The 13408-nt window shown below is 37.8% G+C and overlaps 1 protein-coding gene across 1 annotated transcript; it reads left to right on the plus strand.

The window, feature by feature from the left end:
- Positions 1-950: 950 nt before the first annotated feature.
- On the plus strand, positions 951-7004 carry SMIM3 (small integral membrane protein 3). Its single transcript, XM_053465132.1, has 3 exons — positions 951-1112; positions 5562-5610; positions 6585-7004. Exon 3 carries the CDS (start codon positions 6607-6609, stop codon positions 6778-6780), a length of 174 nt encoding a protein of 57 aa, XP_053321107.1. The 5' UTR covers positions 951-1112; positions 5562-5610; positions 6585-6606; the 3' UTR covers positions 6781-7004.
- The last annotated feature ends 6404 nt before the right edge of the window (positions 7005-13408 follow it).

Consider the following 13408-nt stretch of genomic DNA (forward strand, 5'->3'; position numbering starts at 1 on the left):
GCACACCAAATCAAAGTAACACATCAAATAAATGCTGTGCAATACTAACAAGTACACATTACATATCACAATGTTTTATGCCAATAATGTGTGAGAAAGTATAAATGTCTAACAGAAATATCTGGACATCTGAGGCCTGCATGACATGTTTGGGGTGGGGGGAGGGGCTTTCTCTAGGGTTCTGGTTTCATTGGTATTGCTCTGTCTACTCCAGTTTTGGACCAGAGTCTCTCAATATGGTAGCTGAAGTGGACCTCATGAGCACTCTTTACATCATGGCTTCTGGTCCTGCCCAGTTCTTACCTCTCTCTGCTCGTTCTTGGCCAATATTTGCCTATTTTTACTGTAGTGTGATTCAGGTCCAAGTCTGTAGCCTCTTGGTGAAAAAAACTAAGAAGAACCCGTCATGAGCAGTAGGCATACAAGATAGATGCCCAGTAGGTCTCTGGGCTAATATTGCTAACATTTCAGGAGGTATGTAGTGTCCTGCTTCTGTACAAGTACTATATGAAAACACAGTAGCTGTTCTATACAAGCCCCACTAAAATCCACAAGAAAGTATTGATGCTGGGGCAGCCATGCTAAGCTGAGACTGTCTCTGTAAATTTCAAGTTGTTAAGTACAAATGACGCACATTGCAGATTTCTGAGTAATCTGTGCTACATGGATATGATATCCTTTTTGTTTTTGTATGCCTATTATATGCTTTATTCTTACAACAGGCCCTTATTTGTGTTTCCCATCCCCTGTAACAAAGTGTAAAGGTACAGTACATTCTGAAGTGTTGTAAATTGGCTGATGTCAGGGTGCATATTGATTTTTTCTCACTAGGAGGCTTTCTTGATGACAGAAACTTGAAGTCCCTCTTGAAGGAGGGAATGAGCTAAGGCATTCTCCCCTCCCTTTTGGCCAGACCCATCCCTTATGTGATAAAGGCACAGAGAGGAAAGCGTCTCAGGCACAGTGCCTAGAGTTAGAAGAGCTGAGAGGCTGTGTGTGCATTGCAGCACGGGGATCTTTCTATACACCTTATATTGGAGATGTTTAAAGTTAAAAGTCTGAAGTCTCTGTACCTTCTTCAACCTTGAAATACATGGAGCAGCTTTGAGCAGGTAGGGTCTGTGCACAGACGTGAAATTTGTGTCTACTAGGGGAGCCAACAGGCCCTTGTGATTCTTAGATTTGCAGTGAAATGCAAATTCCTCTTTTGGCAGAATAAATAATTTTTAATGATTTCTGATTGTCCAAAATAGGATTTTTATGCTGCATTTCTAAGGGTAGATTATCTTTAATCACTTACCAGGGATTTATGACAGACTGCACAAAGAGACAATATTTAAGTGGAGTTTTTATTGCAAGTTTTACAACACAAAAAAATCTACTAGTTTAATCTGAAACATAAGAGAATCTTTGGATGAAACTAACAACATGTGTATGTATGTATGTATGTGACCGTTCAAGGAATAGTGACACAGAGTAGTTCGAAAAACTATTTAGTAATTCTGTTAATGTAACATCCTCATTACACATATAGAATATAGGTCTGTAAAAGAAAATACAATCACTAATTGTAATATTTCATGGTCATATACAATTCTTATCACTGGTTTGTTGGTTTCACCTTTTACTAAATGATGGCCTGTTCTAGTGCTGATTAGTGCATAGTATGCAGTAAACAGCATGATTTTGAATATTTTGTTTACGTTCATGTTTACTAAAAAAGAAATTCATATAATGTGTAGCTGTCAGATATATCCAGTTTTTGTTTTGGTGCATAAATAATGAAAATATAACTTGTTTAAAACCAACTTCCTGTTTTAAATCAGATAGGAAAAGGACACTTTTAGAAAAAACAAATATATCAAAAGAATACTGCTAGTTTGTATACATTATTTTAGAAATATGATTTGTTCTTGCACTGTGGTATTTGTGTTGTTGAGGTCTGTTTATGGAAACGGTTTGTCAAGTTTCTTTCTTCTCACCCATTGATCAAGGGGCTTTATTGTTGCAAGGCAAGTGTAATAAATTTGGAGTAGTCAATTTTGACTTGTTAAAAATGCCTAATTCAGGATTGATTACTTTTTTTAAGGTATCCCCTGAATCCAAGTAAAAAGTACTGGTACTTTGGTTACATTTAAGGAGACTGTGACAGTTCCTTTTTGTTTCTAGTTACACACAACTGCAAAACAACATATAGATCTGGACTGGCTGTCTAACAAACTGGGCAAATGCTCAGTGGTCACGTGTCAGATAACGTAATTCACCTACGGTTACTGCAGCTTGTGCTTTAGATTCTGACTTTCAGTGTGTGGCCACAGACTTGAAACATGCTGTTGCACGCTGCATGAACGTAGATCGCAATCATGCTAATCCAGCTAACAACCGCATGTACATCATTTATTGGACGCTGGCCATAAGGTGTCAGAGCCGACTGCCCAGTCCAGCCCTTTGCCAATCTGCCCCTGGCCATGAAAGAAGCTGTAACGAACAATAATGAAAAAGAGTGGCATCGAATATATGCTTTAAAATAATACGTATAATGATATTCTTATTCTTTGTATGTTTGAAATAAAAAAATCAAATAACATTAAAATGTTTTGAAATAATATACTTAGCCCTGAAAATACGCCTTGTTATTACTTGCCTAGATTAAACAAAGAAGAATTAAGTCATCTCTTTAAATGTGGGGAATGAAATAACTTTAGTAAGTATTAGGGTTAGCATTAGCCATCAAAGCATTAATAAACTATTGTTAAGAACAGCATGTCTTAAAATGATGTGGTTTTTAACTTTTCCAGACCTATGCAATGCAAAAAGCATAAAACCGTCTGGAAGTAATTAATCAAAAGTAAACAAATGTTGCTGTCCAATTAAATTCCTTACTGGCTGTCAGTTAATAAAAAATATTGTAAATAACAAAAAAAAAAGGCCTTTGCGTTGCATGTTTTTGGGAGTTGCAGATTCTTTATGTTTTCAGGATGAGAAACCCATGTTTTGGAATGTACACTAGTGCTGCAATGGGATATATACAACAGGATCTCCTTGGGTAGCTGTGAGCGCTGGTGAACAAAATGGATAGTTTAAACAGTCAGGGTCAGGATGCCAGATAACCTTGTAATCCTGCCCTATATAATATTTGAGACATCTTTGAAGCCGGACAATATAACTCACCCACACCAAACCATAGATTTTTGAAAACTAGTCACCCCAGGGTATTTGTAGTGCTGGTATTTTAACACTTTCCATACACTCATTTTACCACTAGCCAAAATTTGTGCTAGTAAATGTTTGTAGTAAATTGTAGTTTTGTTTTCACATAATTTGTACTTCAGGTATAGGTTTACAGATTCTGGTATATAGCTCTTGCCAATAAACAGTTATGTGTTCAGTAACATCTTCTGAGTGCAGTGATACCACCCATATATGGGTTTATCGGGTTGTTAGAGGTCTAAAAGGCCATATTTAGTACATGCGCTATTTAGTTTCAACTTAGAATTTTGAAATTTGGTCGGCCTGCCCCCATGTCCTGTTAGGGACATCTTTGAGGCCAGGCCAATTCAATTTATCCCAATCAAACTATATATTTTTTAAAACTAGACACTCCAGGGTATATCAAATGGTGGCATTTTAATACAGCACCCAACATGTGTTCAGCAACATCTGGGCACAGTGATACCACCCATACATAGCTTAGTTGGGTTGTTTGGGGGCTAAAAGGCCACATTTGGGCGTGTGCTTTTTTTTAATATATAGTTTTGATCAGTCTGCACCCATGTCCTTTTTGGGACATCTTTGAACCTGGTAAATTCAATTCATCCCACCGAAACCATACATTTTTGACAACTAGACACCAGATGGGTATTTCAAATGCTAGTATTTTAACTATTTCCATGCAAGATACAGCTTTAGGACTTGCTGTGACAGAGACACTTAAACACAGAAGCTGCTCCTTAAGCCCAGGACAGAAACAAGAGAACCAGTATACGAATGGTTAAATGAATAGCGGTCTTTGCATATTACCCCAAGCACCAGACAAAACAGGCACTGCGTTTTATTTAAAACACGACTTATATACACACAGTAATCTTGAACAGCATGATCCCATTAACAAACAATGCCCTGCCCAAATAGCCTGGTGCCGCAGTCTGGCCACTAAAGCCAGCAATACCCAATAGGTAACCACAAGGAAATTGTCTTTGCTGCCCTATATTATAGATTATAATTTTTTTACATATTATTGATACTGCTGATTCCTCTCGTGGTGACATCACTGGTGAATTATTTCCACTATTATTATATTACTGCACATTGTAATTAATAAGGTGCGCTCCAGTGACCTACATGGTTGAATGCATTATCTATATTCAACCTGCAGGAGAGCTCAGAGTTCTCCAGAACGTCTGGAGAGACCTTCTTGGGAACTTGTTTTAATGGGTGCTATCAACATCTCTTGCTATGGTCCTTGTGGTCACTCCGAAAGATCACAGTGCACATCCTGGGGTGGTTTTCAGTGTACTATATCTACTCGATGTAGAGGTATTTCAGCAACACCGCTTGAACTTAGGAGACAATCGTTGATAATAACGACAGGATCATTGTGCAGATAGGATGCCTGTAGTTTAGTACTGATTCCTGTGACAAGTAGAAAATACCTTGGTAACAAGTGAATGCTAGCATATAAGCCACTGGTTAAGATGATGACCTCCTTTCCCGTTCTACCTTTTCTCCCTTATGTCTCGCCCCATGTTTACTTCTTTTTTAACATGTCTTCCACCCCAAATGCTACCACATGGTCACAGCTACAACACTTTACAGGACAGACCCCCAACCTAAATGACTTGTCTCAATTGACCTATGAAAGGGTGTTTGGCTTAAACACTGTGTAACACAATAGACAATCCCCACAGTGAAATTACTTTTATAAAAATGATAACTATCATATCAAAACACTGTTGGGATTGTAGAGAATGAAGCAAAATTGGTGAACTTCACTGTGCCTTGAAAATTAGCTGAACATTTTTTTGCCCTCTAAGGTCTCCAATATGAGTAGTGCTGATTTTTTTTTATAATAAATGTGAACGATGTACACAGGTCGCCGGCTGAGAGCACTGCCTTGGATGAGGTAATGGGCAACATCCAAGGTAAATACGCACCTGGGTTAGCAGACTACTTTACATTTTGCCTTTAATTTGTTTGTGTTAACTGTATCAGAGAAATAAGATGATGTCCAGTTTTGGTTATGTGTAACCTGATTTCACTCTAGAGCAACATTCTTAATAATAATGTAGAATCCTTCTCCATAAATGTGTTTGTTTTCGTTTGTTCTTACTCTATATTCCAGTTGTTTGATTTTTCCTTTCCCCCAGGGCACAACACTGTTTTTAGGACTTATCTTTTTAAACACAAGTCTGGCAGTCTGAAATTATTAATGTTTAGATTGTTATGTTAATGATTAATAGGGTTTGTAAGGTTACCCCTACCTATAAACAGCTGTAAAATACTATAAAATCATTAAGCACCTTATTAAAGCAATAACTAGTATGTTTTTTATGCTTACAAAGGTTTCACCTCTACTTGACTGGAATTGCCTGCACTTTACGTCGTAGAAAGGTACAGTCATGTCAAGTTATTTGTTGCTTCATTTTATGTAATAAATGAATGCTTTCACATACTGAATAACGCCCTCTGTGTATTCTTGAAAGGGCAAAAAATCTCACAGAAATACTCCGGTATTTCTGTGAGATTTTTTGCCCATTCATCCAGTAGAGTATTTGTGAGGTCAGGCACTGATGTTGGACTAGAAGTCCTGGCTCACAATCTCTGTTCCAGTTCATCCCAAAGGTGTTGAGGGTTGAGGCCAGGGTTCTATGCGGGTCAGTCAAGTTCCTCCATGCCAAACTCATCCATCCATGTCTTTATAGACCTTGCTTTGTCCATATAGTGTATATATACATCAATAAGCCATAACATTATGACCACTGACAGGTGAAGTGACAGATAAATGTCACTTCGGATTTTAATCATGCTCCTCTAGGGAAAAAAAGCTAATTATTTCATGCAAACTGCATTTTTATTTTCAGGTGCACAAAACAAATATCCCCGATATCCCCGAACAGAAACATAAAGCCTAGCTCTTAATTGGAGTCCTCTCTGGCTACAGTTTACTGGCCCAGACTGGACAGCCTAAATACCCACTGACTTATATCTCCCTGCAGACCCAGCACAGCTAGGCTCTAGAAAACCTCCCAGACAGAACACAAAGGTCAAAGCAGATAATGCCACAATTAGCTCAGAGACTTTCAGGGCCTCACCTTGCATGGTAAAAGTAAAAGCTTATCCTGAACATAAATGAACTACTGTTCAGGCTTTACACAAGATTTGTTACCTGTAAGATTTCTTCTATTTAAATTACCCAAATTAGCTTGGGTGTTTTAATTTTTCCAGTATTGCAAAAGTGTATATTATTTTCTGGGTAATCCCATTATACAGTGCTGCTGCAAATGATGGTTCTATATACTATAAATCAAAACATAATAATAGTGTGATGATTATCTCATTATTATTATTTTTTTTTGCTTTTGCAGAAATTGGAAGATTGATGTCATCATGAGTGATCTAGTGACCCCAACTCCTGAGATTCCCAAACATATCCTGGATATCTGGGTGATTGTTCTCATTATCCTAGCTACCATCTTGGTAATGACGTCTCTGCTACTCTTTCCTGCAGTTGCTGTAATTATCTACAGAGTAAGGACTCATCCAATCCGAAGTAGGAGTTAACAGCTATCAGTGTTTCCAATTTTAGTGTCTACAGTAAGATACCATAAACATGGAGAAATGAATGGACATATTAAAAAATGATCCTCACCCTGAATAGACCTACAGATCGAAAACCATCATTTCAACACATGGCAAAATAGAAGATGTGGGATCATACTGATTTTCAGCTGCACATATTTGGAGCTTGATGAACTAGATAAATAAGTATTCCGTGAGAATCACAACCATTCTACCAGAATAATATATGGACTGTTCATCATATTGTAAGCTTTGCAATGAAATTGCCTGTTTCTCTTCTTTACTGTTGTAGCTATCAATCCGCACGTAGCCTCATCGAACAAAATACTTTGTCAATGTTCCATTAATTTCACAATGTCATTTTAAGACAGCATAATGGACAGCCTTAACATGAGAACGCCTTTTGCATCCCCAATGGAACAGAAACAATGTTTTACTTTACTGTAAATCATCCCACGTGTTGTTATAACAAACCACTAAATATTTTATGTTCTCTGAAAATTTGCACATTGCAGTCTGACAAAGCTATTTGCATGTTATTCGAATAAATAAATGCCACATGCATGTTGGCATTAATGAAAAGGTATTAGAAACCATGAAAGACATATCAGAACTGTTGTCCTAAAAATCATACATTTGCCAGTAACAAGATAAGGACACCCAGGGGTTTATTCCTCAAAGAGTGACTTTTCAGGGAATTTGTGATTTCATCTTATTAACATAATTTTAAGTTATGAAGGGCCAACCCCGTCAAGTTTCTCCTGCAAGACAAATTGAGCAGGCCTGCTAATGTACAGTTCAGCGAGTGACATGGCTTTCAAGAGATTCCACTGATTGTCAACTATAATACATACTGAACTAAGCCATGTTCATTATGCAGGACAAGATAACTGGTGATTGGCTCTTTATAATGTGATTGCAACTGTCCTGAATAACGCCCTCTGTGTATTGTTGACCAGCAACCATGGACTTATCATTGATTTCAGTGTAATGTTTGAGTGTATTCACCAAACCCATTTTGTAACCAATTATGTATCTTTTTTTTAATCTAATGATTTCAGGTTTGATCACTGATAAAAGCAACGTTTTAAAAAACTGAATACTGGCTATGATAATTAAAAAATAATCAAAATTTAAATTTGGGCGATGCCATAGTATTATCTCTGACCGTAAATATATTAAAACCTAATGAAGCTAGAATAAAACTAAGTGGGATTCAGTTATGAAATTATGGAAGATAATTTGATAACTAAATGGACTCATTATTTGCTAAATTGCAGAACTTCATCACTGGCATCATCTGAATACAGTCACTGGGCTAATTATATGGGTCTGAATCTTCCCAAGATAACATATTGTAAATGTCGAGGCATTCAGCAACACCCAAATCTGGGTATATATATATACACACCGTATTTGCCCGATTATAAGACGACACCCCAAATTTTGAATATTAATTTGGGAAAAAAGAAAAAGCCTGAATATAAGACTACCCTATAAGAAAAAAGTTTTACTAGTAAATATTAATTGACATGTAAACTATTTTTCATATTTAATAAAAACTATGATTGAGAAAAATGCATTTTTTGTTTTTATTTCCTTTTATTTGCCAACCTGCCCCAGTTATGCAACTCTGCCCCCTAGATATGCCTTATTGTTAGTATTATTTTTAAGAAATGGAAGGAATATGGTACCACAACATAGTCAATAGGGAGGAGGCTGGCTCTCAGGCCTCTCCAGTGGCCCCAGTGTCCACTGGAGGGTTCCGTGACATTTCTCCCTCTTTTGAAAGGGACTTACCCAGGAGGAAACCCCAAACAGGTTGATTATGTAGTCAGTCAGTCCTTTTGGCCCATCAATGCCCTCCCCAAACTGGTGCCCGAAACAATCTGCCCCTCCAATAGCAGTACTCACCCACCTGATCTCTGCCTCTCCCGCAAAATATAACTGCCGCACGAGAGAATTGCCAACTACACCTTCTCTCGGGAGTCTTCTCAGCCACTGGGGAGACGACAGGGTGGTGGGGGCCCCTTCAATCCAGGGTTGGGAATCTGAGTCAGCTGCCCAGAATTTCTGGGGACCACAGGTAGCGACCACAGTCTCATCCACCTGTATGGGATACATGTCCCCCAGTGCTTGCTGGAGGGCAGAGGCCTCTCTCCTGTTGCCAATACTTCTGCTGGGATGGTCTGAGCAGGCACTGAGGGAGCGCCATGGTCAGACTCAGGAACAAGTGGGAGGAGTGGGCAGAGACTGCCCTGATGCCAGCAGTTTGGCTGAGGAGTGGGGATCTGCACCAACTGTCCCAACAGTCCGGCGACCCAGGTGTGGAGACCGCAGTCCCATCCACTACCACAGTTTCTGGGGCAGACTGACTGGACCTTACAAAGTAGCTGTGGTCCGGCTCAGGACAAATCCACCAACCACTAACAAATCCATTTTGATTCCAGGTTGTAATGCAAGATATTGTATAGTCATGTAAAAAAAAAGAAATATATCAGCCATTGTCATGTAAATTGTGACATTTGGACACTCGTAATACCCCTGAGGAAGCCTGAAACAGGTTGGGTAGGTGGTGTTACACCTGTTATGTTCTGACGTACGTATACAGAAGCCGATATGGAGTTACTACCGCTGTGATTCTTATTCGACTGTGAAATGAGAACCTTGAGTGTCCTACTCACCACGGAGCGCCAATTTAATCTGCGGCTAGACACTGACACCATGCATACAAGTGATTTGAATGCTCTGTATATATATTTTAAGCAGGTCCTTACTTGTTACTAGCTTTTAATTTTGATCTTCATTAAATTTTATTTTTATGATATTACAATATTTTGTCTCTCCTATTTTATTTTTTATCTCTTGTGTAAAACAAGCTGTTGATTCCAGGAACTGAATACAGTTGGTGGATACATCATACCCTGTTTTTTTTTTAAACCAATTTTTAACCCTTGGATTAATTATTCTGTTTACAAGGTAATATCTAATTGGACACTGCTGGACTTAAGTATTTATTTACATATATTCATTTTTGTCACTGGTTTTTATATTATTTATTATATATATATTTATAGTCCTTGTGGGCATAATTGCACAGATAGTCACAAAATTATTTATTGAGATATATTTATTCGGATTTATATATTTTATACAGATTCATTTACATACACAGCAGTTTTATCAATCATTAGATTTATTGATATATATATTTTAATTTATAGAGTAAATAGTATTTTTACACAAATTAACTTATACTGTGGCAGAGTGCGTGAACAGCGCTATATTAGCCCCAAAATGGCACTTTCAGTGTTAACGCACTAGAGGGAGTTAAAGTTCAGGTTGCTCTTATAGCATTGATTCTTTAAAAACCCTATGCAGTGAACAATCAGTCTCTTACTTGTGAGTAGGTGGAGTTGAGACATAGGAACTGTAAGCCTGAGAGACAAGAGACTGCTTTTAATGTAAAGCAAACAATCCATATTTTTCTTTGCTGTTTAGTTAATCTACTCGATATTGCTTAGTCGCCCAGTAGAATAGCCAGGGAAGTTCATGTTAGTTAGTCTCCGGACTGGAGTAGGATTTTATTTGTATTATTTTTGTTACGACCTGCATGCTGAATAAAGTATATCATATTTTGGTTACAAGACTTTTTTGTTGTTGAACATACAATACACGGCCTGCTACAATACACAGTTATTTATTGATGAAGGATTATGATTATTGAATTTATTTATCTTTCAGCACCGCACCATAAAGTAGTGCAGCACTTTATTATGTCTTATTGAACCTGTGTATTTGATCTAGCTTGCCTGCGCACTCCTAGAGTCTGTCCAAGGTCTTGGAGGGTCATCAGAAAGTCCATGGCTGCTCGAACCCAAATGGCTCAACCCAAGAGGGAACTGGTCACTTGTGGTGACACAATGTCCTATCCTGGGCTAGCATCTCTTCTGGTACGCTAAGCATCTCAGTGTGCATGTGCAAATATTTTTTAAAAAAAGGTCTGGGGACTCATCATGATAATGGGAATAATTAAAAAGCCCTCCTTAAGGTCCTACTTGAGCAATTTTCGACCACAATTTTCCCGAAGACCATGACTAGGCATATATCTAATATATCTAATTTTTTCAATATATTGATTATGCAGTAAAGAATGCATTCAAATGATCAACATTCTTGAAATATAATGGTTCTTTGTTTTTTTCCATCTCTTATTTAAGGCAACATTACTCAAAATCTAGAATTCTGTCTCTGTTTTCTAGGGTAGGTGTGATACCTGATTCTGGTAAATAAGTGGTTATTTATCAAAATAATATTTGAATCATTATATTAGAGCCACTTCTTCATTAATACCTTGGTATTGGATTTTTTTTTTGGTTTTACCAAATATTAATTATTTGGGCATAATTAGTAGGCCATAAACCTTCCCATTTATGATAGATAAAAAAAAGTGGAGAATATCAGAAATAGGGGGACAATCGCATACCTCTTGGAATATCCACCTAGTTTATTTTTACTGGCATTTGGCAAAACCCACCATAGCAGATACTTCTTGTCTGTTAAACTAACAATTTAAAAGCAATACTTTTCTAAAAAACCCGTCCTCCTAAATAATCCTTTACCTGATTTTTCTGCTATTTTACTATCTTCTTACGACAGGTGCTGAGATTACCTTTCACAATAAGAATGGAGCCAGACTGGTTTTAAAAATGTCAATGATCAAGAACTAGACTTGGGCGCCGGCCAAGTCTTTGCATTCGTCTTCGTGTAAAGAAACAACTTCGTATACCACGAATACTCACCCGTTCCCGTGTTCGAATATTCATGAACGTTCTTTGTGTTAGTTTTTTTCTTGTGTTTTGTGTCGTTTTTCTTTTAGCAAGGGTTAATACTGGGTTAAAGGATTTGAAAGTCTGTAAGAGAGACTCTATTGGTCGCCAGCAGGGGACACCTCTTGTATCAACCAATGAAGGGCAGCTGCTCTTCATCGGTTGATGCCAGAGGAGGCCCCTGCCAGCGACCAATAAAGTCACTCTTACAGAACTTAAACTCCTGGCGCGACCCCGCGGATTCCTGTTCCCGTTAACCCCTGCGATGCTACGTAGACAAGGCTATAGGCAGTGGGAAGGGACCAGGGAGATTAGCTAGGAGATATTCACAAACATGAAGATTCATTGTGTTGTGCTTCTTCGTCTTTGTTTACATTTACCCACCGCCGCATTCGGTATTCGGTTTCAACAACGAAAACGCACCATTCGCGTTCATTTTTATGTTATCCCGAATACAAATGCACAAGTCTATCAGGAACCTATAATCGTAGTGGTATAGTATTACCTCAGCCTCCTAACATCCTATTCTATCATAGTCTGATGAGTTGGCTGAGATCGGGGGTGAAGTAGTCTGTTGACCTGCTGGATCTGAATCCCCATTTCCTCTGACTTCCATAATCTGGCCCTTGGGGCTAGATGACTATTTGTTGCTCTGATGACTCAGAGTAATAATAGTCCACTATCCAGTATAGATTGTTTTTGCTCTCTTTTTTAACTATTCTAACACACAATTCAAATAAAATTAACATTCAGAATAATTTCTATTTTAAAATGTTTGTTATGGCACTGTATTTGCATTTATTTGACTGACAGCGTTATTGATCATTAACTTTTCTATGCTGATGGTTATATTGGTTATTGTTCATTTTATATTTATTGCATAGTGATTTAACCATTTCACATTTTCTTGTCTAATGATTTATACAAATTTGGTTCTTATAAGAATGTATATTGCTCCTGTTTAATCCTTTGATACTAAAATGTATTCTTGTCATTCATTTAGAATATTCTGTTTTTAGCTTTTCTCATTCAAACTGCAGTTGCTGTTCTGTGTTTATGCCTTTTTCTTTCTTTTTCTAAGAGTGAGCCCTTATTATTGTGCAAGGCTATACCTTTAAATTGATACATGTAAAAGAATTTGTAACTTAAGAGTTAACACGGATCAAATAACCCTTGACAGTGTGACAGAATGGGCAGAACCAGAGGTGAAATAGTTTCACTCACTATGTTAGCCACAGACTCAGGATAGCTACCAGGTACATCTGGGACTAATTCATTACAGGTGTGGTTAGGGGACTGTAAAAGGCGGCTCTCATGTTGGACTGTTTGCCAAGCTACAGGAAACTAATACAGGGAAGTAAGTGTTATTGTTCAAGGGCCTGGTTTAGCTGGATACTTGCGGTAAGCGAGGGACATTGGTAGGTAAACAAACAGCTTGGCCAAAGTCAGTCAAATCTCCAAGTGGAAGAGGTTTTGATTTATTTGATATGTTGTAAAATACAACCACTGTATATGATGCCCTGATATCTGTATACTGAGTAAAATGCATAACAAAAACCTGCAGAGTTTAACAGCTGTTTGTGATTTTGATTGTGTTTATTATAAATACCTGTGAATTGTGCTGCTGCAGTATACCGCATGGTCGAAGCCCCCAAATTGCATAGTGATATTGGAGTTGTGCAAGTTTTGTGAGAATATTTGATCCAATTGAAAATGATTTGTTTCTGGTGAAATTGGAGCTGGTGAAACCTGTCTGGGGACATCTACTGCTGATACCTGAT

This window comes from Spea bombifrons, chromosome 4, assembly GCF_027358695.1.
Source record: "Spea bombifrons isolate aSpeBom1 chromosome 4, aSpeBom1.2.pri, whole genome shotgun sequence".
In the NCBI taxonomy this organism is placed as follows: Eukaryota; Metazoa; Chordata; class Amphibia; order Anura; family Pelobatidae; genus Spea; species Spea bombifrons.

What these genes read in the sequence shown, in the direction of transcription:
- SMIM3 (XM_053465132.1), top strand. Translation starts at nt 6,607, where the DNA reads ATGAGTGATCTAGTGACCCCAACTCCTGAGATTCCCAAACATATCCTG.